The sequence below is a fragment of the Ciconia boyciana genome, chromosome 10 (assembly GCF_034638445.1).
Source record: "Ciconia boyciana chromosome 10, ASM3463844v1, whole genome shotgun sequence".
NCBI classification, from domain to species: Eukaryota; Metazoa; Chordata; class Aves; order Ciconiiformes; family Ciconiidae; genus Ciconia; species Ciconia boyciana.
In genome coordinates, this window is record NC_132943.1 from 19,335,040 (window position 1) to 19,357,471 (window position 22,432).

Below are 22,432 nucleotides of genomic sequence, written 5' to 3' on the forward strand. Positions count from 1 at the left end.
GGAGAGCTGGTATGGAAGAGAAATGGGCCTCAACTCTAAATAAGTAGACGTGACATCGTCATGAAACATTAATGCAACTTACACTGACTCGGCGCTCAGCAAGCAAAACCAGGGTCATTAATAACATGTATTCTGTGAAGCCTAATTCAACTTCTAGCTTAAATTTCTACTGAAGCCTGCTCATTTTGGACTGATTTTAGCCCTGCAAGAGCTCACGTAATACAAGCATAAGCATGGGTGTACTTAGAATGGTCAGCTTTATGTCACACATATGTTTGGTTGCTTTTCCTATCATGCACCGTAGCATACACCACGCATCACAGCAGGAAAGCTACATAAATTTTGTATGCTCAGTGAACAGAAGACACTTCACCATTTACAATCAATTTATCATCAACTTATACATGACATACAGCTACCCACTGATTTCATCCCCAGACTATGACCTAGTTTATCATAGTTGGGCCTCTTTAATTCAGCCAAGCTTAACTGAATTTGGACTATGAATTTGCACATGTGCAGACAGCGTGAGCAGACAGCGTGACCTTATTAATCCATATGCATGAGAACGGTAATACAAATGCCGAATTTTTCTATGAGTCCTCATTTTTGCTGTAGCAGTTATGCTGGGATGTTTTCATTCTGTACTGTGGACTGGAAGGAGGTTCATCTGGTTTTGTCTGATGTTATCATATAAGGCCACCATTCTGTTTAGTTGTACAGCCAGGGACAGCAGTAGAAGTGTGGTATTTTACTTGTGCTGCTTGAAGGTGATTAAATGGTTTTCCATAAAGCTCTTTTGTACAAGAGTAATGCTGATAAATGGTTGATGTACGAGTTACGACTAGTCCTCTCAAAGGGCAAAGAAGCTCTTGGGTTCTGGTCTGTAAATCCAATTTACAGTAGCGGCAGTAGGCACACTGCTGAGGCAGTATAGGAAACAGATACCTGGATGATACAAACATCAGAGATGTAAAACCAGCACATTACCGCCTGGAACTGCAAGGGTCACCGCAGAGAGGGCATTTTTCACATGTTTGACCTGAAGCCCCCGGATGGGTGCAAGCACACGACCCACAGATGCATTCGCCTCTCCCACTGCACAGCGTCCCATCCTCAGCAATGCAGGCGCTGGTGTCAGTTGTGCAATTACAGTATTCACCAGTCCATCCACTGTGGCACATGCATTCCCCACAATCACAGTCACCATTGCCTGGAAAAACATTTATTATGCTTCAAATCAGTCTCTTAATAAGAATCTGAATGATGGCCTTTAAAATCATTCTCCTTAATAGCAGATATTTTCCCCTCTCCAGCTCTTCTCACTCTCAGACATCCTTCTTCCTCCCCCAACATTTTCAGTTTAAAGCCAGAGGATCAAATTTTCACTTAGGCTGGCTCTAAGCCAGTGCAGCTCCATTCTCTTTGCTGGAGTCCTCCACATAGATCTTATCTCCCAACAGTGCACAACCTAATGGGTAAATCCGCTTTCATTTATAGCAGCATGATTTCAGCCTATCTATTCAGCACAATCTCATTGCTGGTTCCTGCCAGTTTAATGCTATTCCCATTGTTTCAATAGAATCACTTCTGATTTATAATGGTATAGCCCAGGAAAAAAAATTATAAATACAAGTTCTCAAATTCTGATTGTATCTTACTAAGATAAGCCAAGAATCATTGAGGTTACTGGGTTAAAATTATAAAAATATCAGAATTATCCTAAAAGTGATTAATGAAGATTAATTAATTAAGATGGCTATGCTTTGATAATTATGTCAGAGTGAAATTGTACACTGGCTAACGCCAATGTACTTACCTAAACTTCCTTGGAGCTACAATCATCTACAGCCATTAAAAGTCTGACCCAGTGTGATGGTAGCTGATACGCTCCAATAAAGCCGTGCCAACTTAGACTAGCTATGGAGTGGGTAAAGGTGCCTCATTTTTAAATTTGAAAACAGGGTTAAAAATTGTTTCTTGTTTTAAGTCTAAAGATCATTCAGAAATAGTAAATTACACTTTGTACAGGATTGACTGCAACTGAAAAGATGATGAAAATATAGATTCACAAGCTCATAGCTAAGAGGGAGACAATAAAGCTCTAAAATGCAGACACTCTAAATAGCATCAAGGGACTGTACCTCCACACTGGAGCCCTCCGTGTCTCACACACGAGAAGTCGTCGCATTCACAGCGTGGCCCATAGACCTTTCCGTAGAGGGACGGGTGGCAAACGCACTGCCCGCAGTAGCAGTCGCCTCTCCCGCTGCAGGAGCTCTGCTCTGCCGAGCCCTTGCAGGAGCTGGCGCTGAGGACGCTCTCGTCACATTCGCAGCGTGGCCCCACGTACCCCGGGCTGCAGACGCACACCCCGCACTCCAACGATCCTTTCCCTTTGTTGCATTTTGGGCTGTTCATCTCAGCCTTCGCCTGACAGTTACAGCTGCACTGGGGATGAAGTTCGATTTCCAGCGTGTCACTGAGCCCCACTGGTTTTATCACAATACGCCTTCTGTTTTTTTCACAAGAGGAGAGACTTACAGTCACATTGAAAGAGACCTGGAAGAGAAAATGGTGGCTGTTCAGAGCTGCAGCACACGTAGCTCTGCAGGGTACTCTGGAAGCATGGGCAGAGGACAGAACAAGATGGTCGTAGATACCGCCTGCTTTTTTGTAACTTGTCTGGAGGAAGATTATTTAATAAAGAGCAAACTCTCCACCTTGGTGTCCTAAATTCTCTGGACTTCATGTCTTTTGAGAATTTGTTCGTTACTTACCGTGTCTCCCACTTTCACATGAGAGCATTTCCTCTGATGTGGAAAAAAGGTCCCGTTGTTACAGATGGCCGTGAAAGAGAGATTGAGCCCTTCTGTCTCTCCCAAGACCTCCAGCTCCACCTCGGACCTCAGCTCCTTGAAGGAAAAAGGTGTGAGATGAATGGACCGATAACACTGCCAAGCACTGCTAATGCTCCACGTCTGTGTAACGTGGACTGTAACTTATCCCGACTTACACAGGAGTAAATTTGTGGGTTTGGCACTTTATTTACAGTCTTCTCTATTGCAAGAAAAAAGGGAAACGAGCAAAACAAAGCAAGTGCCAACAGAACTGGCTTTCAGTGGAAAGCAATGGTGGTATTAGTTTAATATCCGCTATTATGGGGCTTATTTCCTGCCCTTGCAGGAGAATAAATTCAGTCTTTTATTAAATCAGCTTTCATCACTAAGTGCTCTGCTGACTGATACAGGTTTTCCTTTAGCTCTGGTCTTACTGAGGAACGGATCTGTGTCCCTGATTGCATTGCTAGCACTGGGCTTTTCCTGATTAGCCAATATTGCTCCCTCTATCTCTCCTGGTAGAATCAAGCCTCACAATCTTTCTCACGGCAGGGCAGGCTCCGAGCTCAGTTTTGCCTCCGTGCGGGGCCTCCATGAGTTAGCCCGACATTTCCAGGACCAGAGCCAGAGTCGAGTCCCACAGTGAGCTCCTGCAGCCAAGGGGCTCGCTCCCTTCCTTTCTTCTCCAGATGGAAATTCCTGCTTCATGAGCTGTCAGTACTATTTCAAGTTGTATTCAACAACGTTCTCATTTCTTAAATTGATTTGTTCAATCAAACTTTCATTTATTAAGTGAAAAAACTTCCTGAACTCTCTCATATCAGGTTCTTATATTTAACCCTTCATTTTATAGCAACTTTGCTTACACAACTTAGCCTTAATCCAAAGCCTGTAGCAGACCATGGGGAAATTCCCTATGACTTCATTGGACTGTGGATCCAGTAAGTGGAAATTTTTCAAAAGTACCTTAGCAATTGCCGAGCAAGAGTCTCACTGACTTGGCTTTGTGCTCTTGTGAGCTTAGTTGCTTTACAAAATACCCCCTGCCCTTCAATCAGAGCATGAGGTGCTCGCTGACCTTACTTCAGTGAGTCATCCCAGTAAAGGCATCAGGATGACTCAATGAAGTAAAGGTCTGGTGGGGTAAAACAAACCAGGAGTAGAATAGGTATAAACCTGCACAGACAACAACTCCCTGTCCTTTGTACATGTTGTGGATTCCCTTGAAATTTGTCTTAGGTTTGTGTTTGGTGGGGTTTTTTTAAACGTCTTTTCATTTGGAAAACTTTGTCAGTAAACCAAAGCACTCTAATAAAGGACTGCAACACGTTGTACAGGACGCAGTCACGAAATACCCAGAGCTCTTTGCAGCACACAGCCAGAGCCGTAAAATTGTGCCCTGGGCATCAGGTTGGTAACCTTGGTAGCTCTGGATGTGTCCAGTTTTCCCTTGACATTTGTTTTAGAGTTAGGTGCTTATATTGCTATTGAAACAACGCAGAGATTCTTAGATAATAATTTATTTGCAATAGCTGGGCTCTCACAAAAGGACCAAACATAGCAAACCTTTAGGTAAAACCGTGAATGTTGGTACGTGCTAATGTTACAGGAAATATCACCATATAGTCCCTCTCCCACCAGCTTCAAAACTATGAGGCTCAAATAGAGTGCAACTGTGAGAGAAAATTAAATGCTGCTGAACACCAAGTCGTAATACTTTGAATCGTGGTGTCTGTACTGGGTCATTATGAACACACCTTGCTGTTGTGAGAGGTCAAAATACGCACCTTATGCTGCTGAAAATGAATGCATAAACTGTGACAAACTCCCGTTTCTTAGATCTTAATATCTGTGAGGACTGCTAATGGTGTTTTAAATCTACTAAGCTGCCTGGCCATAGTTTGGGGACAAATAGCGGACAGTTTAGTGAGCCTTAAGCCGTTCACAGAGAAAAATTTGTGGTTCAAAAAATTTTCTGAATTAAACAACAGACAAAGCAGCGTTACAAACTTGTGCCATTGTGTTACCTGTCCTTTTTTAATATATTATTTCTTTGGTCTTATTTTCCTGTAAGTGAAAGGACCAAGCACTGAAAAAAAAAGAGTGGAATTTTTCTGAAATTTTAAAATCCTGGAATGACTTTAATCAAACGGCCTGATATCTGTCACAATGCATTTTAGCCTACAGCTCTGCAATACAAAGTTATGCAGAATTCGGTGTTAAACAAAGCAGGCAGAAATATGCTTACAGAAGAAAATGAGTCATACTTGGAAAGAACACGAGAACTCCTTGTAACAAATATTTTGACAGCTCAGACTTTCTTAACTTGCTTACTTCCTCTCTGAAGCTTTTAGATAGCAACACATGGTGAATGGTATTAGCAAACCTTGTGTTTGTACAGCAAGCAAAGACTTGAAAGCACTTTAAAAGCGTTAAAAGATTTAGCCTAACTCTACTCTTGGGGGGCAAATAGTTATTTATTTTTTTTGTGGGTAAAGAAACAGAGACACCAGGCATTGAATTACACTGCTGAGAGTATCATGAGAGGGCTGTGACAAAAATGGAATTAGATCTTCTGTTTTACATGTGATTTTTAACCCCCATTTCCCCCTTCCCAGTCCAAAAAAAATCAGATATCTTCACTTATGTCAAATAAGGTGGTTTTCAGTGTTTCCTGCTTGGAAGATTTTCAGTCATGAAGCGATAAGATTGTTAACCTTTAAGGTTGAGTGTAATAAAATGGGCTCCAGGAAATTTTGAGCGTGACATGTTGCTACTCGTACACATTGTACATCTTGAAACGTATGTGGGATTTTAAGAACTTGTGAGCAACTCCGGTGCATGGTCCAGACATGCTGTACCTGAATGAGGACATGGCCCGAAGGCAGGAGCACTGTTCTCCAGCCGCCTTCCTGCCGCTACGGGAGGGGAGCGAGCACCAAGCTCAGAGCCCCCTCCAAACCCTGCCCACAGCACGGCTGAACTCGGGACCGGCCGAAACAACTCGAGCTGCACCGGGGTCACCACTGACAGCTCTGGGAGATGATCTGCTCAAAGCACGCAGCAGCTAAAAAGTCAACAATGTCCTGGGCATCACGAGCAAGGATGCTGAGAACAGGAGAGAGGGCATCATTTTGCCTCTGTATAAACCTTAGTGTGCCCTGTCTTGCATACTGCAAGCTCATCTGGTCTCCACATCTCAGGAAGGACTCATCGGAGTCAGGGAGGGTAAAGAGGAGATCAGCTAAAGTCACCAAGGGGATGGAGCAGCTGAGGAGAGACTTAAAAAGCTGGGATTGTCCAATTTGGAGAGAAGGTTGCAGGGATGGAAGGTGTCTCAGTGATAAAATATTATGAAATCATGAAGATAGGGTGAATGCAGAGCTGTTACTCACCAAACCCTGCAACACCAGAACTAAGGTGCACTCAGTGAAACTTTAAAGCATAGGGAGTAGTTTAAAACGGGAAAAAGAAAAATGTATCTTGACACAGTGCAACTGAACTCCTTTTTGCCACAGAAGGCAATGGAGACTGAAAACATCAGCAGATTCAAAAAGGAGAATAGAAAAAAAAAATCGTAGACAATAGGTAACGCTAAGGGGAAGAGGCAAGGATGCGCTCTCCACCTTTCCAGGGTTCCAGCAAGGCAGAAGGTGCCGTGACACGGCAATTAGAGGAAGCACCGTTCTGCACTTAACATAATGTTACAGCAAAGGCACCAGGACACAGCACTGGAACAATCATTTCATGTTTTTCCATTACTCATTGGGCAACAAAATGGTATTTCAGCTGCTAAATGTAGGAACCTCTGTCTATATGTTAGAGTGCCAGCCTCAAGAAATCCTGATAGGAACCAGATGTGACTAACAACAAGTTGGACTCCAGAAGTGAAATCCTGGTGCCACTGAATGTTTAGCAATAGCTTTGCTCATGTAAAGGTTTCCCCCCTATTTATTACAATGTGTAGACTGCCAAGATTAACCTTGAAGTTCTTTGCTTATTTAATTTTCCATAGTATAGAGAATCTTCTGGTATTTTGTATTTCATTTTAAAAAATCATAACTCACCAATTGTATTGCTTTTATAAGAGTTGGAATAATTTGGTTTGCTTTCCTATCATCAAGACCAACATAATTTGGGGCATAATGATGATTGTCTTATCCAGTTGATAGGAGGAAGAGCAGAAAAAAAAAAGTAAGGAAAGAAATAGAAGCTCCTTCTGCAAAGAGTTATTTTGCATTGCAGCCAACTGGTAGAGCAGGTTTTTAATAAAAAGGGGCTGAGAGGGAAGAGAGAAATCTATGGTATATCAGCATATACGTAAATGAATGTATCTGTGTAAAGACATGTAAAACTGTCTAAAAACATTCTCCTTAAAGAAGTGAACAAGGCAGCCAGGATGCATTTTACAAACAAAGCTCTGAAGAGCAGCGCTGTGTTTATGTTCCTGTCATCTTTACTGTATTTCTTGGTATTATCTAAACAAACCCATTCAAGTCTTGGCATTATCTAAACAAACCCATTTTGGCTCCTGCATTCTGCTTTTTAAAAACCTCAGAACAGCCTCACAGGGGCAGCATCAAATTGCTAAAGCAGAGCAGAACACGGAGCAGAGGATAGTGCTTTTTTCCCCAGATATTCCTGCAGAGCAATTGTACACCTGCTCTGGTGAGAGCTACCGATGGGAAGAGAGTTCACTCCCGTAGAAGTATTGAACTGGGAGACTTAAATACCTATATAAAAGAAGGCTTAAGAGTAGGTGTGAAATAGAGGACTACAAAGAAGGCAAGACAGATGAGAGACTGATGTGAATTTAACATTCCAGCACAAGTAAGGAATGACAGAATGTTATAGGAATTTTGCTTGGAAAACCATGAAAACTGGATATAGTTCTATATAGTTGTTGTAGTAGTCACTTTCTAGCTCAAATGGAATCCAATACACAGCATTAATAGCAAGGCTTGCTAAAGCTTTAGGCTGCAAGCTGTGACCTTTCACCTACATATGCTGACTGTATACTGAACGCTTACTTAGCTCCATGATGGAAGGCCCCCGAAACCGGTGCAAACCAGAAAGATAAGGAAGCTACAATCGTCAGCAGAAGCTGCAACCTTAGAGGTAAGAAAAGAATCGGCCCGCCTAGAGACAACGGAAGGGCCCAGTGAAGAACGGGAAGACCCCAGACCCTAATATTACTATTGGTCCGAACTGTCGCGTCAGGGGAGGGGAACTGAGAGCGTACGGGTATAACCGCCCAGGGATTGCTTTGTTCTGGGTCCCCCTCCGGAGGCACCCAGCTCCAGCTGCTTTTACCGCTGTACCACTCAATGAGTTCGTCTGGCGTACATCGCACCGGAGACTGCTCTGGGGAAGCCTCGGGTCGAGCCGGAGGGGAGAGGAAGCGCCCGAGAGTGAGTGCGTGTGAGCGAGGAGTCGGAAAGGGGCACCCGCCAGCTCCGCGGAGCTGCCGCTGCGAAGGCACTCCGGTCCGAGCAGTTAAAGTCTCGGGTGGTGTGTGTGCGACTCCCTGAACGGTGTGTGAGTGCTCGGGCAGCGGCTTCTCCTTTAACATAGTTCTATAGTTCATTTCAGTAGAGATTAATAAGCATAAATTACAAACAAAACTACTGTTTCTGTGCTCACTTAATCCACAGGGTAAACAAAACTTCTCCTGTTAAGGTCAGCACCTAAGCATAAAAAAAATTATGTTCTTGTAATCAGTGCAGAAAAAGAATCAAAGACACTTGTTTTTACCAAATTGCAATCTAATTTTGAAAATATAAACATGCAGGAAGAAAACACTATAACCACCTTACCTGATATGCAGCAATGATCAACTGGAGAATATTTCCAGAATCCTTCTGTAGTCGTCCAACAGTAGCTCCAGGAATAAGCTTTGCATAGCTCTGAAAATATATTAAGAAAAATTTAAAGCATAAAAAAAAAAAGACTAAGTGGCAAGGTAGGTGACAAGGAGATACCATCTGGAAAAGAATAAAATACATTGGAGCCAACTACAATAAATAATAGTGACATTTTCAAGGACCCTTGCAGACTCAATGACTTACGTCCTATTGAAAAGTCCTATGGAGACGTGTTTCACTGAAAATTAACGGGACATATATTGGTAAATCACCTCTGTGTGCTTGGAAGTTTGATACTACAGGATTTTTCCGCTATAATTTTTTAAATTTAGAGGGAAGATATATTCTATCAACAGTTGTGGTTTTGTTTAATAAAAATAACCAAAACCAGCTTCAGCTGCTCTGCTGTTGCTGTACTATTTGAGAGTCTTAGACTCTATAGTCAATAACAGCTTTTTTATCTTTGCAAGCAACTAAGCATCTTGCATTCTGATTAGTGAGGGCACAGAAGTTAAGAAGTTTAAAGTAAGGGCTACAAGAACTTTGAACAAAGGCCCTTAAAAAACTGCTGCTGGTTTATGATTGATATAACACCCCACATGTATCCCAGTGGTCTGTGGCTACAATTGATTGTATGTTGACTTTATGTTCATAATATCATGCCAATTTAACAATTTATTTCAGTGATAAGTTTTCTTTTCTTTTTGCATTATATTGCATTGTGACACTAACATGCCATCCAGCAGCTAGGTTTTAAATATGCTTGACGAAAATTTATCTTGCCTGATTAACTACGTGAACTTCTCTTGCTTGTACCCATGCCTTTGGAAAATACTAAGTGTTCATCATTAAAAACACACATTGTAGCATTCATTTTCCTTTGCAATTTATCATATCAGTGCTGTTATTTTAATTTTAAAAAAATCCAGAGAGCTATTAATAAGCATGGATAATTTGATACCCTTATATCCCTCTTATATTTTACATCTCCAAAAGCCCTGTGATTACTTTATATGTTATGTATGGAACACTTATCATTCATTAGATTTCTAAAGTGCTATTGTAAATCAGTGGGATTAACTGCATTTTATGTTACAGCTGGTGACTTTGCATTCCTGACTCCTCCTGTGATTAGTGCTCTCTCAAGGATTCATAGAATATTGAAACTCTGCATTTTGTACACGTGGACCTTTCGGGAGATAATTATAAGAAAAGACGATAAACCTGGAATTTAAAGTGTAGCACCCTTTAATCTGTGGCATGCAAAACAAACAGCAGGGATATACTGTTCTGAAGACTTCGTTTTATCTTTCCTCTTTGAACAAAAATTTTCTGCATGGTGATACAAGGATGGCGTTGCAATCCCGGTCTAAGTGTGTATCTCCAGTCCATTGGTTAAACCCTGCCTTTTAGCACATATTTCTGTTTAACCATTAACAAGGTGAGGCAGACTGATGCTTTTGGAGTGCTACTATCATAAAACTATCCAAAGGATGCCATGGATTTTAGTCTTTTAGCAAATATTCATTAAAAGATGAACTGCCTTTTTATAGAGATACTCTGATTCCTGCTAGTGAAATTTGACAATTATATATTTGAGTTCAGTGGCGTTATGTCTAACTTTCAGCAGTGTAAATGGTAGAAGAATTTTCATCATAAATAGAGTGTAATGCCAAATTTATAAAAATCATTTGAAATTCTGTACAAGTGCGGAGACTGGAGTATTTTTAGTTCAATTTTCATCAGTGAAATACAGTCTGAAAAACCCAATTTTCAAGCTCTATTCTCCTGTGATATAAAAAGAAATAATTTGTCCAAAAAAGAGCAATTTCTGTTTCAAAAGAAGTGCTGCTTAGTCAGGATTAAAGAGGGAGTCTTTTCCCTCATCTAAGTTTTAATAAATTTTTTAAGAATTCTGCTTGAAAACAAATAATATCAACAATAATAACTACTACTTCATGAAACCTTGAAGACTGGTATTTTCTTTTATACCAAAATAGGATTTACACAGTTTGTCAAAATATCATTACTATTGCAATATTCACAGATGCTTTTTGAGTGAATAGCTTTTATAGAATAAAAACATTCCCTGCTGCTTTGGTAAGACTCAGCTGAGACTAATGATGCAAAAAGTTAGACATATATGAATATACTCTGAAAGACCTTTTTTGGGGAAAAAAAAGTCCTTTTTATAAATAATCTCAAATTATCAGGGCTCAGTGTAAGGAACTTCCTCCCCTCTCTAGCATTTAATTTTGCATGGCCTTATAAATGTTTCCATGTGACTGCTTTTAAGTCCTTGTATCAGACCTAAACCTTCCCCCTCTTTTAGATTGCTGTGCAGTAGCTGTTTGGTTGCGTGGAAGGATCAAAACTAAAACCACCTATGTTACAAGCATACATATTCTGTGCTTGTGAAATCCATAATATTTGTGTGTTAGATAATAATACACATATGTGTAAGTGGATAAACTGAAAATTCAGTTGAAGAGGATCAAGAATATTAAATGACTGAATTATTTTGGGCTAAATTGTTGGGGATTATACAGGGCTAGAAATATAAAATATATATTTGACAGTCTGAACACCGCACTTAAGACTAATGGAATCTATCAGGTCTATTTAAAGAGGTGCTTTCTAAGTCCTCACAGTCATTTTAATGTACGTTTGTCCCTAAGAACTGAATTATAAATAGGAATGGTCAATTTTGGGGTCTGATATAATTAGATGCTGCGCTCATGTAGATTAGAGATGAGATATTTGGCGAGAGGCTTTCCACCTCAAAGGGTAATTAAGTTTGGGAGGGTTTTCTGAGGGAGATTGCAGAATCTCCATCACGGAGGCTTTTAAAAAGAAGGAAAACACCAAGACAAGAGTGGTTTAATGGTGGTGCCCAAGTGCCAGTTTAGGGTCCTCTCCCAGCTCTTCCAGGCTACCCGAGCAGTGGCCTTAACACAGGAATAACTCTCATTGTCTTACTTTGTTCTTTTTACATTCTTAAGCATGGATACCTGGTTATTTACATTTATATTACAAATTTGAGCCACACAGATGAAAACAAGACACTATTGTCCTGTTTGCAGGTCGTACATATACCCTTGAAAGTATACTGTAGTGTGGAAAACCTGCAGTGAGACTTATATATGACTTTTGTACTTGCTTTGACTGATTTTCCACTTCACCTACAGGACAGAAAGCAGACCATAACAACTATAGCTATCCAAATAAGTGACAGAAAGCAGTATTGAAAAGATGAAAGTAGCAGATAGAATATATTGAATGGGATTACTATATATCCTACAAGATAGAAGATAGTCACACTTTTTTTTCCTAACAAAGAAAGTAACAAGAACAAACCATTCCCCGGCTGGGTTAACAATGGCTTGCATTTTTTGTTAGCTATAAATCTTCGTTTAGTGTTCCCAGTGAACAAAGGGTGCCATTTGATAACGTTGATACTGGTATAACACTGATACAGGGATACTGAAATAGAAACCCCCGATAAGAACACTGTTGGCCAACTCTGAGGGTGACCACCAGCAATTTCCAAGGGAAAATATAATGCCATCAGTAAGAGGAAAGTTTCTTTGGACAAAATAAGGCTCTGTAAATCAAAGACATACTTCCAAACTACCTCCTAGAACTGCCCTCATTCATGCAGCTCCTATTAAAATCAGGGAAAAGATTTAACTTGTCATTAATTGGGCCCCTATTAAGAAATGGTTGAGCAATAATGAGATTTAGTAAAAGTTTTTTAATGTACAAATTTTAACTAATCTATGCTATGACTATAGAATCCCACTGCATTTGTAAGTGATTGACTTCTACTATTGCTGATCTAAATTTTCATGCTTCAGCTCAGTATTCAATGCAGTCTTTAAAAAGGCCAGGCAGTCAGTACTCCAAGATGCAGAGCGAGTCCTCCCTTGTCAAGACTGTAATCTGAGAATCAGTTTATGAAAGATGTGGCTCTTGTCACTTTTGTCAAACACCTGGAGTATTAGTCTTGCTCAAGACAACTCTACAACTGGAACCAGTCAGAGAAGCACTGAGGAGTCCTCCCTGGGTTACACAGAGGATAGAAATAGAAAACCATCATACTGGTGAGTACCTCAAGGGCTCATCTGCTCTCTCTGCTGTAACATAGGACCTTTTGCCCTACCCTTTCTTCCCTATTTTCCATGTGGTTATCGCACCAGAGGAGCACCTTTCTTCTCATTCCTTTACTTTTGGCTTTTAATGAGGAATGTTGTGAGAAGGTTTTTCCTTTGGAAAGCCAAGCTTATTTTACCAGCAGGATCACCCTTATTGACTCCCTCTCAACCAACCCGAATAAATTGGGAGGCACAATTCCTCTCCCCTTGTCCCCCTTCACAGAGCAGTATGTGGCGAGGCAGCCAAGCATAGGCTCCAAACCCCCCTATATCCTCACTGAATTCTTCTCTAGAATTTCTTTTTGCATGTGAAGATTTCTTCCCAGCAGCAGAACTGGACAGAAAAGGAAACAAGAATTGCCAATATCCTTCTTATTTTATCTTAGAGGGCTTTTGCTCACATTCACTGCAAAAAGCAGTTAAGCAGCCGTTGGTGGCTTTGCCTCAGCTCATAGCTGGAACACCAATGGGCCAAAAGCAGCACGGGGCTTCAGGAGGGCTTATATCTGTGGAGTCTGAAAACAAGTGCCTGCACAGATAACTGCTGGAGCTGCAGGTATGAATGATATTCAGTTTACAAAAAATACAGATTTTGCATATCCATAACCACTGCTCCTCTGCTCTCCCCTCTCTCCTGGCTCCCATTTCCCATGACATGACTTAATAGAGCAGGAAATTACTTCATAGAACAGGATCCTGCGAATCCTAACATCAAAAATTCGTGTAATAAAGTGTTTTCCCTCAGTGGACATGAGGAATGATATATGAGGGAAGAGGACTTTGTCCATCATGTTTTGTATTTTTAATCTTGCCACTACTTTCCTGTTTGTCTCATTGGAAAGAGACACAGAAACAAAGACAAATTAATAAAACTCTCAGGTCAGCTGAAAAAAAACCCCATTATCTCAAAGTTGAGCATGAAGACAAATGTATTTTTCAGAATATATGCTTGTCTTATAAAAGTACGAACAGGCTCAATGGTCCTTCTCTAGCCTTATAAAATACAAAAGGCTAATCATAATGATTACACCGAATAGTTTAGCAGTGCTTAGTTTGACAATCTTTGACTTAAAAAATTAGCGTGATTCAACTTGAAATCCCACTTAAAAGTTACCTAAGAACATCAAAATCAATATATGAAGAAGCACTTCCTAAGTAAAAGGACCTTTCTCTGATATATAATTTCTTAGCCATTTTTATTACATAAATACCTTACAGTAATTCTAGTATTAAGGACTGAATTCTGTATCAGCTGTGCAGAAGGGTGAACCTTAAAACAAATACTGGACAACTGAACATTTTAGTTTGCTCACCTCATATATATGAACTTGCTCATTCGTTACAGCAAAAATTAATAAAACATTGTTTTGCACAAGTTTGTCAATTAATTGTCCGATTGTGGGATACTCCTGCAAAAAACCAGAGGAGAGCCACATCAATCCATTTTGCATGTGCGTCCAGTTGCTAATTATCTCCCATGAAACACACATTCAAATGATCATAATTAATACTGTATTTTCTGAATAGTATAAACTATAATTAGGCACCACACGTATACAAAACAAGACAGTACATAATTTCCTCGCCGTGTTTTTAAGGAAACCGCTCTGAGAAAAGTACAGTGCCATCCTCCATACTGGGACACTCGGCTCAGTAGCATCTGTGATATATATATAAAATCCAAAGAATAACACTGCGCCAGAGCAACTGGCTATTTGTCCTATGCTGAACACACATTCAGTATTTTTTAACACTGAACCTTAAGCTGATAAGTTCTCCTATGTGAACAGTGTCCTACAAATTCCTGAACTCCTCCTGAATTCACACCCTTGCAGGAACCCAATTAATACAAATTTTGCCTTCCCTACAGAAGGAAATACTAGTCAGTCCTGTTCCATGTGTTTTCCAGGTTAGCAGGAATAAGAATTGTGCTTTCTTTTTTCCTAGCTGTAATCTATCATAATTCCATACAAACACACTGTTCTCTTTCTACTAAAATGTGCAATTACAAATAAAATAGATGACAGCAAATATCTGCATTCCTCAACTCCTACATATTTCAGTTATGAAGTATACTTCATTAATTTTCTAAGTTGCTCATGTTAGTCTTTAGATTTCCAGAATGTGAGAGTTGTACAAAATTCATAGCAAATTACCAGAACAGTTGACATGGAATATTCATTATTGTGGTCCAAATGACAGTTCCCATCATTAGGAATAACAATCCCTGCCAGTTTACTGTCCATCCCAAAATGGGAATCAGCATCACTCACAAACACCAGCAAATGTAGAGAATCATTCCTCCATCCAATTTTTTCCTGTCATTTAAAATACATTAGATTAGCAGGGTGCATTGCACTCACAATATAGAAAAGCAGCAAAAGATTTGGAGAACGGCATCTCAAAATAAATGAAGCGAATCATTTTAAAGGGAACGTCAAAAACATGACAACATCTCTTTTAAGAGATGATGTTCATTCCATTGTCTTTGGATAACATTTTGTCTCCCTGTTCCTGTGTTTAATAACATGTACTGGCCATGTTCATGTCAATCTGCTTACTACTCTAAATATAGTTCATCAAAAATAGTTAAAGAAAAAACAATGAAGAAAACAGACCCTATAGTTATACAGTTTATATTTTCTTTATGCCTGGCAATTAAAAAGAAACACTAAAATATTGCAATATGCATGTTTAACTTGATACAGCCAAAAGTATTTTCACACAAATCTAATGAGGCTCTTGGACTGCATTAAAAAATCTTGAAAAATAATGATCTGCTTCTCTGAAATATAACCATATAATACTAGATGTGGTAATATACAGAATAATTAATAATATACCTAGAAGTTTCAATTACCTTGCAAACAGCTGCCTGCATAATTGCATCGAATCCTCCCTCTGGAGTGTCTATATTAGCAGAGATTCGCTGTCCTTTCACAATTTCATTGAATTTTTCAGCATCATTTGTTAGTGGCAAAACGTGTTTGTATCCAAAGGTGGGTAGGCACTCGTATGGCACACTTCTACAAGATAAGTGAGACAGCTTATGGGTAATACAGAGTGAAAAATCACTACAACGGCTACTTCACAGGGCCGTCTGGATTAGGTTTTGGTCACGTATCTCTGTGTCCGAGATAGATCTAGTGAGAAACATAAGAGAATCATAGAGCATCCAGTGAGGTGGGCAATGCAAACAGGTCTGCATAAAGCCTGGGAGATGCCTCCTAGAGCGGAGTCATTCAGCCAGTTAACAACGGGCAGTCCTTGCCGTGCTCCCTGCGCTACCTTGTTTTCACACTCAGGAACACATTAGGATCTGTTGTCCCTTAGTGACACTCAGAGAGCAGCACCAAGCTGCTGCAGGCCTGCTTCAGGCTGCAGAGCACAGCCGCTCCTCCACGTAGGTTCGGAAAGGGCTAGGGCAGCCTGGGTTTGGGGGTACTGCCAGACCTTCAGGGAAAAAAACCAGGAAAACAACATTGATGGGTAAATCAAACCGCTATTCTGCGTTGGGTTTGAGTTTGCACCTGCTTGGTATAGCAATGTCATAAAATTGTTGTATATATGTATATTCTAGCAAATCAAAGAAAAATACATAATTATTCTGCATACCGGTTAGTTAACCCATTAAGCACATTTGTATCTAGCAGCAAAAGCTAAAAAGTAGAATCACTCCCAGACTTCCCTCTCCACATAACATCAGACTCAGACATATGAGTCTTAACATAACAACCGAATAATGACCAGAGTGCAAAATTAAAAGAAACAAATCTTGTTTCCCAAACTGACTCAGTTACAGCTGGAAGAGGGCAGAGGTTCCAGTGAGGCTGCTGAGTTGAATTTTATCCTGAAGATTAATATCATGACTTAATGTTGGCATGCAAACAGAGGTAGGTATTTTCCCTGCCTACCTGCAAGGGTTGTTTATTTCTTCAGCTGTAGTTTTGATAAATGGTGAAACTGGTTTTTCAACAAAAGATCCAAACCCCAGTCTGAAGTTGCTTGTCAGTTTTGACATTTCTTTGGAAAGAGTTGAACCCAGTTCTTTGATTGTATTCAGATCATCATCCATGGACGCTGAAAGATCCATGAGGTAATAGAGATCAATTGGATAATCTTCAGTCTGGCGAACCTTGATCTGTATTGTTTCTTCATGTCCTATGAAGGTCATGGGAAAATGGGATACATATCAGCACTTCTGAATAGAAGTTATGAGCAACACCAAGTTGTTCATAAACTTATATATATGGTGAAAATTATGTAGTATTTCAAATCATCAGCAGAATTTAAAAAAAAGTCAAACATTCTCTGTCGACTAAAATCTCAAACAGGAGGTTTGAAAAATTAAAAGCCGTTATAGTGCTTTTTCTAAACTGTTCTTCAGTAAAGCCATAACCCTAGATTTACAACTGATTGCTGTAATTTAAAAATATGAGAACATCACTTTGGCACTGTTAGAAAATTTAGATATGAAGCTAATTAAAACTAAAGGTAGCACTTATGGGACATACCATCTACTTTAGAAAGTTAAAGAAAACCAGAGTGTACACACAGGTTTAATTCTCAGTTCCAACACTATGATATGACCTAACTGGGTGTCTCTTACGTTTCTTTATTCCAAATTTTCTCCAGGAAAAATTCACATCTCAAGGACCCCAAAGTAGGTCTGGAGTGTTTCCATAAATGTCACTGGTACCTTGTAAATCCTCAAAGCAAGATTTTATGCTGCCTCTGAGATACGCTGTTTGCCAGACCTGCGGGGGAGAGGCACAGGAGCAGGGCTGGAGAGGGGTGGGGGGGTTCCACTCTCTCACTGCCACCTCAATGGCAAGAGAATAGAAGAACTAAAGAAATATATCCTTACTTTTATGATGTACCCAGCAGTTCTGAAAGTATTTTGAACTCAGTCGAACCTAGCTTCCATCTGATGAGTCAACAGATCATTTTGGACTCAACACAGGTTTTTTACCTTTATTCTACCAAGATTTTTTTTTAGACCATTCAGTCTGAGAAGCTTCAGTATATCATATTGGCTGAAAAAAAAAAATCCCACATCTCTGAACTGAGTGACTTACCTGGTCGCAGCCTGAGAGTTACTTTTTGAGGAGAAATCTGTGTGACATCAGAATTGTTCTGCGTCGCTACAGTTAGGGGCTTGTTTCTGTGAATTTCCACTTCTGAAATGGGAAATTCAATCAAATTCAACTGGCATCCTTTTGACAAAAGATTTTCTGGGGTATCACACCTCCCATGAATTCCAGTCGAGTCCGTGTAATTCTAAAGCAAACAGGAGAAGGAATGGACGAGTTCAATGTATTTACTGACCGACCACCAGCACTTGGCTGACGAAAGGTCAATCCAATGCAGGGAACAGAAACAAAGGTGCAAGTTAGTGCAAACTAGTGCAGAAAGAGATCTAGGTGGCACAGAAAACTAAATTTACCCTTCATGGATCATGTCACACAGGTGTATAATTAACGTAACTTACACCGATTTGGTATCCTGGGAGAAACTGCTCTATTGTTGGGGAATGGGAGTTGTGCCACTCGCTGCATTTGGCTTCTCGCAATACTGGGAATGATAACACAAAGCCCCTGTGAGCCCCTGGTTTTTCTATTACAGGACTATGCCGCAAATTCATCAGTCTTTCCTAAACAGTTTTGAACTGCTGATGGAACAACATCATTTAATAACAGAAGAGGTCTCGCAGAGCTCCTACAAGCTCTGCTCCTACAAATAAGCTCCTACAAATTTTGTGACAAACTGATGGTGGGATACCCAGCGTTCACTGTTTTTTTCTGACCTACTCTTTCTCCTCGACACTCATTTAACATGTTCACTGAAGCAGGTAGCAAGTCCTTGTTACTTTGCCTGGTGCCCAACAAGCACCACAGCCTCCCTCCCTCGCTCCCCAGCACCGGCAGGGCTCCCATATGCCCATGTCTACCTGGTTACATTTGGCCCAGCATCCTACTTGACCTTCTCCTGTCCGGAGGAAATCATAAGTCTATCGATATCAGTTGGATAGCTTGCAGTTTATTTTTGTTATTCATTTCAAAGCACTTGATATGCATTCCTTTCCACAACACCGCTGCAGGGTAGGTACTATCCCCATGTAGCAGTGAAGTTAATGGTTAGTTTTACAAAGAGGCTTCTGTGCCTTATTGCCATTTCCTAGAGCTATGCCTAGAGTTTAGATCCTCAAAATCAGTCAGTTGCCTCCTGAACTGGAAACAGCTCTGGCCTGCAAGACCTTTTGACCAAGCCCTGGGCAATGCCCGGCAGAACTGGCACCAAAACATTCAATTCCTGGTCATGGGCCCATGCCATGGGGCCGCTCTTTTCTCCTGGATTTGGGTAAGCAACCTGGGGTTCAGCCATTAAGCCACAAATATTCTCTGAATTCAGTCACTGAAAAACTTTCCATCCAAAGCAAAACAAATTTACTTTAAACCTATTAAAACCAGAACTGGGACCTTTCTTTCCACCAAAATATCACCCTTCATGCCTGAAAATTATCAGGGCTCTTAAATATTTTGGTGGAAGCAATGTTGAGACACCTGATGGGAACAGTGGTTTGTTATTCTTCAGACCGAATCTGATGTCTTCGCTCAGGCAAAACTCTCACCAACTGCTTCTTGAATACAGTGCGCATAAAAATGGTGTGCCGTTACAATACTTTCACAGGGAGATCCGTATCATCTCCTTTAGTTACACACTTTGAGTTGCTGGCTTTTCAAGACGTGTGAAGAGGCAAACTCATATCTCGAATACAATTACAAGGTGTGTTTTTATCCTACAGGAAACAGTGGTTTCTTTGGAGGCACTTGTGTTTACTCTGACACTACTCTGACATCTTTTGCACTCTTGATGTGTTGTTCTCTAGCAAACAAGTGAATGAGCCCATGAACAAAGAAAAAAATAATGTTTACTAGTCTGAGTTTTTCAATAGTTCCACTTTTTTTTTTTTTTAAATCAATAAATTATGTTTCATTTTTGTTTTCTGAAAATACATGGCAGTAGTCAAAATTATGTGATCAAATTTCATTTCAAGAAAATCCTGTTTTGATTGTTAAGTACAAACATAAAAAAACCTGCAAACACACTAATGTGGGTGGGGTTTTTTTCCCATGGTAGTACTTTTTGCAAACTGCTGTATTATTTTTAGGAAACTTATTTTTTTTAAAAGTGCTGTTTGGTCTTTGTCAGTTACTTCATAAAGCAGTATGTTAGTCCCATGCTAGGTATCATTTTGCTATTCAAAAAAGCAATAAATACTTTTAACAGCAAAGGTATAAATCAGAAACTATCATGAAAAAGACTTATTTTATTTCTCTATTATTTCTGGCCAGTTTTTAATTGTGATAGCTTACTATCTTGCTAACATTAATGAACTAAGACCTAGAATATTTACTGTGAAGTAGGGAGATATTATTTAGCATCATTTACAGGTGAAAGTTTTAAAAGCAGAGATGTTAAGTGACTTGCCTGGGGTTATACAGAAAGTCTGCAACAGATATATAGGAAACAAATCCAGATTTTTTTTTTTAAGCCCAGTGTTTTAGCCAAAACTCTTACACCTATATCATACTAATTATAAAACTGACACTATCATCATACGTAAAATCAGCCACAGATTAATCATTTGTATATGCAAACTGACTGGAGCACCTTCTGTTTCCACTGTCTGGCTTGGCATGTAATATGTAAGATGCAGTCTGGTCTCTGACTTGATGTCTGGTGCTTCATCATCAGCACTGTGCGTGAGTCAGCCCTGAGGCTGATGACCTGAGCCCCTCTAATAGCACTTTTATTTCTGCCTTAGATGAGGAAGGTTGCTTAAAAAAAAAAAAAAAAAAAGCAATGAATAATAGACCATAAAGTCTAGATTGAATTCCACTTTTGATCCCCAGGAAGGCTTCACTAAGCGCTGCATGCATTACAAAACCATGGGCTGACCCAATTAAGTCAATACTTCATCACTCAGAGCTACTACAAACACTTCAAGTCTTACTTTGAATTTTTTTTGTATCATTTACTCTACCTCTTGAAAACACCAAGCACAGTGTGGTCCGGAAAGCAAACAGTCTTCACAAGTCACTGATCTTTCCTGAGAACAAGTCCCTAAATTTAAATCCAAGAAGATAAAAGACTATTAATAATATGTTTAATCATTCAATTTACGAAGACCCTTGTCATTTAGAGAATGTGGGAGGTGAAAAATGCACACATTTAGCCATATTTAGGATTACTGATAAAATTCCTTCATAAAGGTATTTCTATTGGTAAAAGATTAACTCTCTAATAAAAATTAAAACCTCACAATTGCTGGCAATTAACATACTTACTTTTGCACGCTTTATGGATGGCATTCACCGAGAACATGTTATGTGTTTTCTCCAGTGCACCTGATAAAGTGTTACATGTGTTTCTAGTATGGTGCAGGTAAGACATTGCCAACATAACCAGGGATATTAAAAGAACAGATTTATGTTCACTCTATATGCTTAAAATTGCTTCGCTCAGTCTGTAGATACTTGATATGATTTTAATTTATTGTGCAAGTACCAGTGAAACACTGTCACATGTATAGCATTAAGTTTCTCAGCGGATCAAACAGTGATTAGTATAACCAAAATTACTCAAATGCCCGTCTCTTTCATACATGTTGTGCTATGTAATGACCACCACATAAATCTTAGATGAATTTGCAGGCTAGCCCTACAGCAGTCTGTCAAAAAAAAAAAAAAAGTCATTAAACAGAAAGGAATGATTAAATACAGAAGACAGAAAGCTATTTCTATCAACTTCAAGTAAGAAACAATGCAAAAATAGTTTTGAAATGGATCTCCCTACCCCTGAGCCTTACCTTGCACACAGTTATTTCTTTGCAGAAATAGGAAACAGAGGCAAAGCAATTCAATCCCCATTCGTTTTCAGTGCTGGCTGCATGACAAAAAAATATTAGCGTGTTAATTATCATCCGCGTAGAGGTAGAATGTCGTAAAAATCATACGTTCCCGGAGGGTACGTTTTCAGATGTCACCTACACCGGATTGCGAGGAAACTTCAACCCTATCAGGACAGACCATGAATAAAAGTGAAAATGAGGGCTACCTGGGCAGGTAAAGAGGACGAGCTGTGCATAAAGTAACATGAACTTGGTTATCACTTCCTTGTTTTCCTGGACTCCTTATAAGGTATAAGGGGAAAATTCATTCAGGTGAAGATTTCTGTCAATCCCAGTTGCTCTGGGTCCTAGAGCAACCCAGCCAAGAGAGCGAGTTTTTGTGTGTACAGCAACTCTTAAAAGGCTCCTCTAAAATAATGCCTTTAATCGTTCCCTGACGGAGTGCGTTAGGCAGACAGGTCATAGGATTGCCAAGTGAGTATACCTGGAGAGATGTAAAAATCCCATTCTTTCAGATTTCCTGATGTGGAAGGAAACTTGTAAAGGCAACTGTGAAAAAAACAAAAAGCAATCACTTATGAGAATTGAGGACATGGCTTCAGTAATTCAAGATACAGAGTACCTTTATTTTATTAACATTGCAAACTGAAAAGCAAATGC

The 22,432-nt window shown here is 39.8% G+C and overlaps 1 protein-coding gene across 1 annotated transcript in view; it reads right to left on the reverse strand.

The window, feature by feature from the left end:
* ITGB6 (integrin subunit beta 6) overlaps positions 1 to 22,432 on the reverse strand; it is a 34,140-nt gene that overhangs the window by 10,595 nt on the left and 1,113 nt on the right. Inside the window, exons 2-13 of the mRNA XM_072874742.1 lie at positions 22,257 to 22,321; positions 21,731 to 21,807; positions 20,906 to 20,985; positions 17,937 to 18,138; positions 16,773 to 17,019; positions 15,719 to 15,884; positions 15,015 to 15,176; positions 14,172 to 14,267; positions 8,657 to 8,746; positions 2,781 to 2,915; positions 2,145 to 2,562; positions 991 to 1,213 (exon numbers count right to left, since the gene is read on the reverse strand). Of these exons, the coding sequence (XP_072730843.1) occupies positions 991 to 1,213; positions 2,145 to 2,562; positions 2,781 to 2,915; positions 8,657 to 8,746; positions 14,172 to 14,267; positions 15,015 to 15,176; positions 15,719 to 15,884; positions 16,773 to 17,019; positions 17,937 to 18,138; positions 20,906 to 20,985; positions 21,731 to 21,791 (1,880 nt within the window). The 5' untranslated portion in view covers positions 21,792 to 21,807; positions 22,257 to 22,321. The remainder of the gene's footprint in view (positions 1 to 990; positions 1,214 to 2,144; positions 2,563 to 2,780; positions 2,916 to 8,656; positions 8,747 to 14,171; positions 14,268 to 15,014; positions 15,177 to 15,718; positions 15,885 to 16,772; positions 17,020 to 17,936; positions 18,139 to 20,905; positions 20,986 to 21,730; positions 21,808 to 22,256; positions 22,322 to 22,432) is intronic.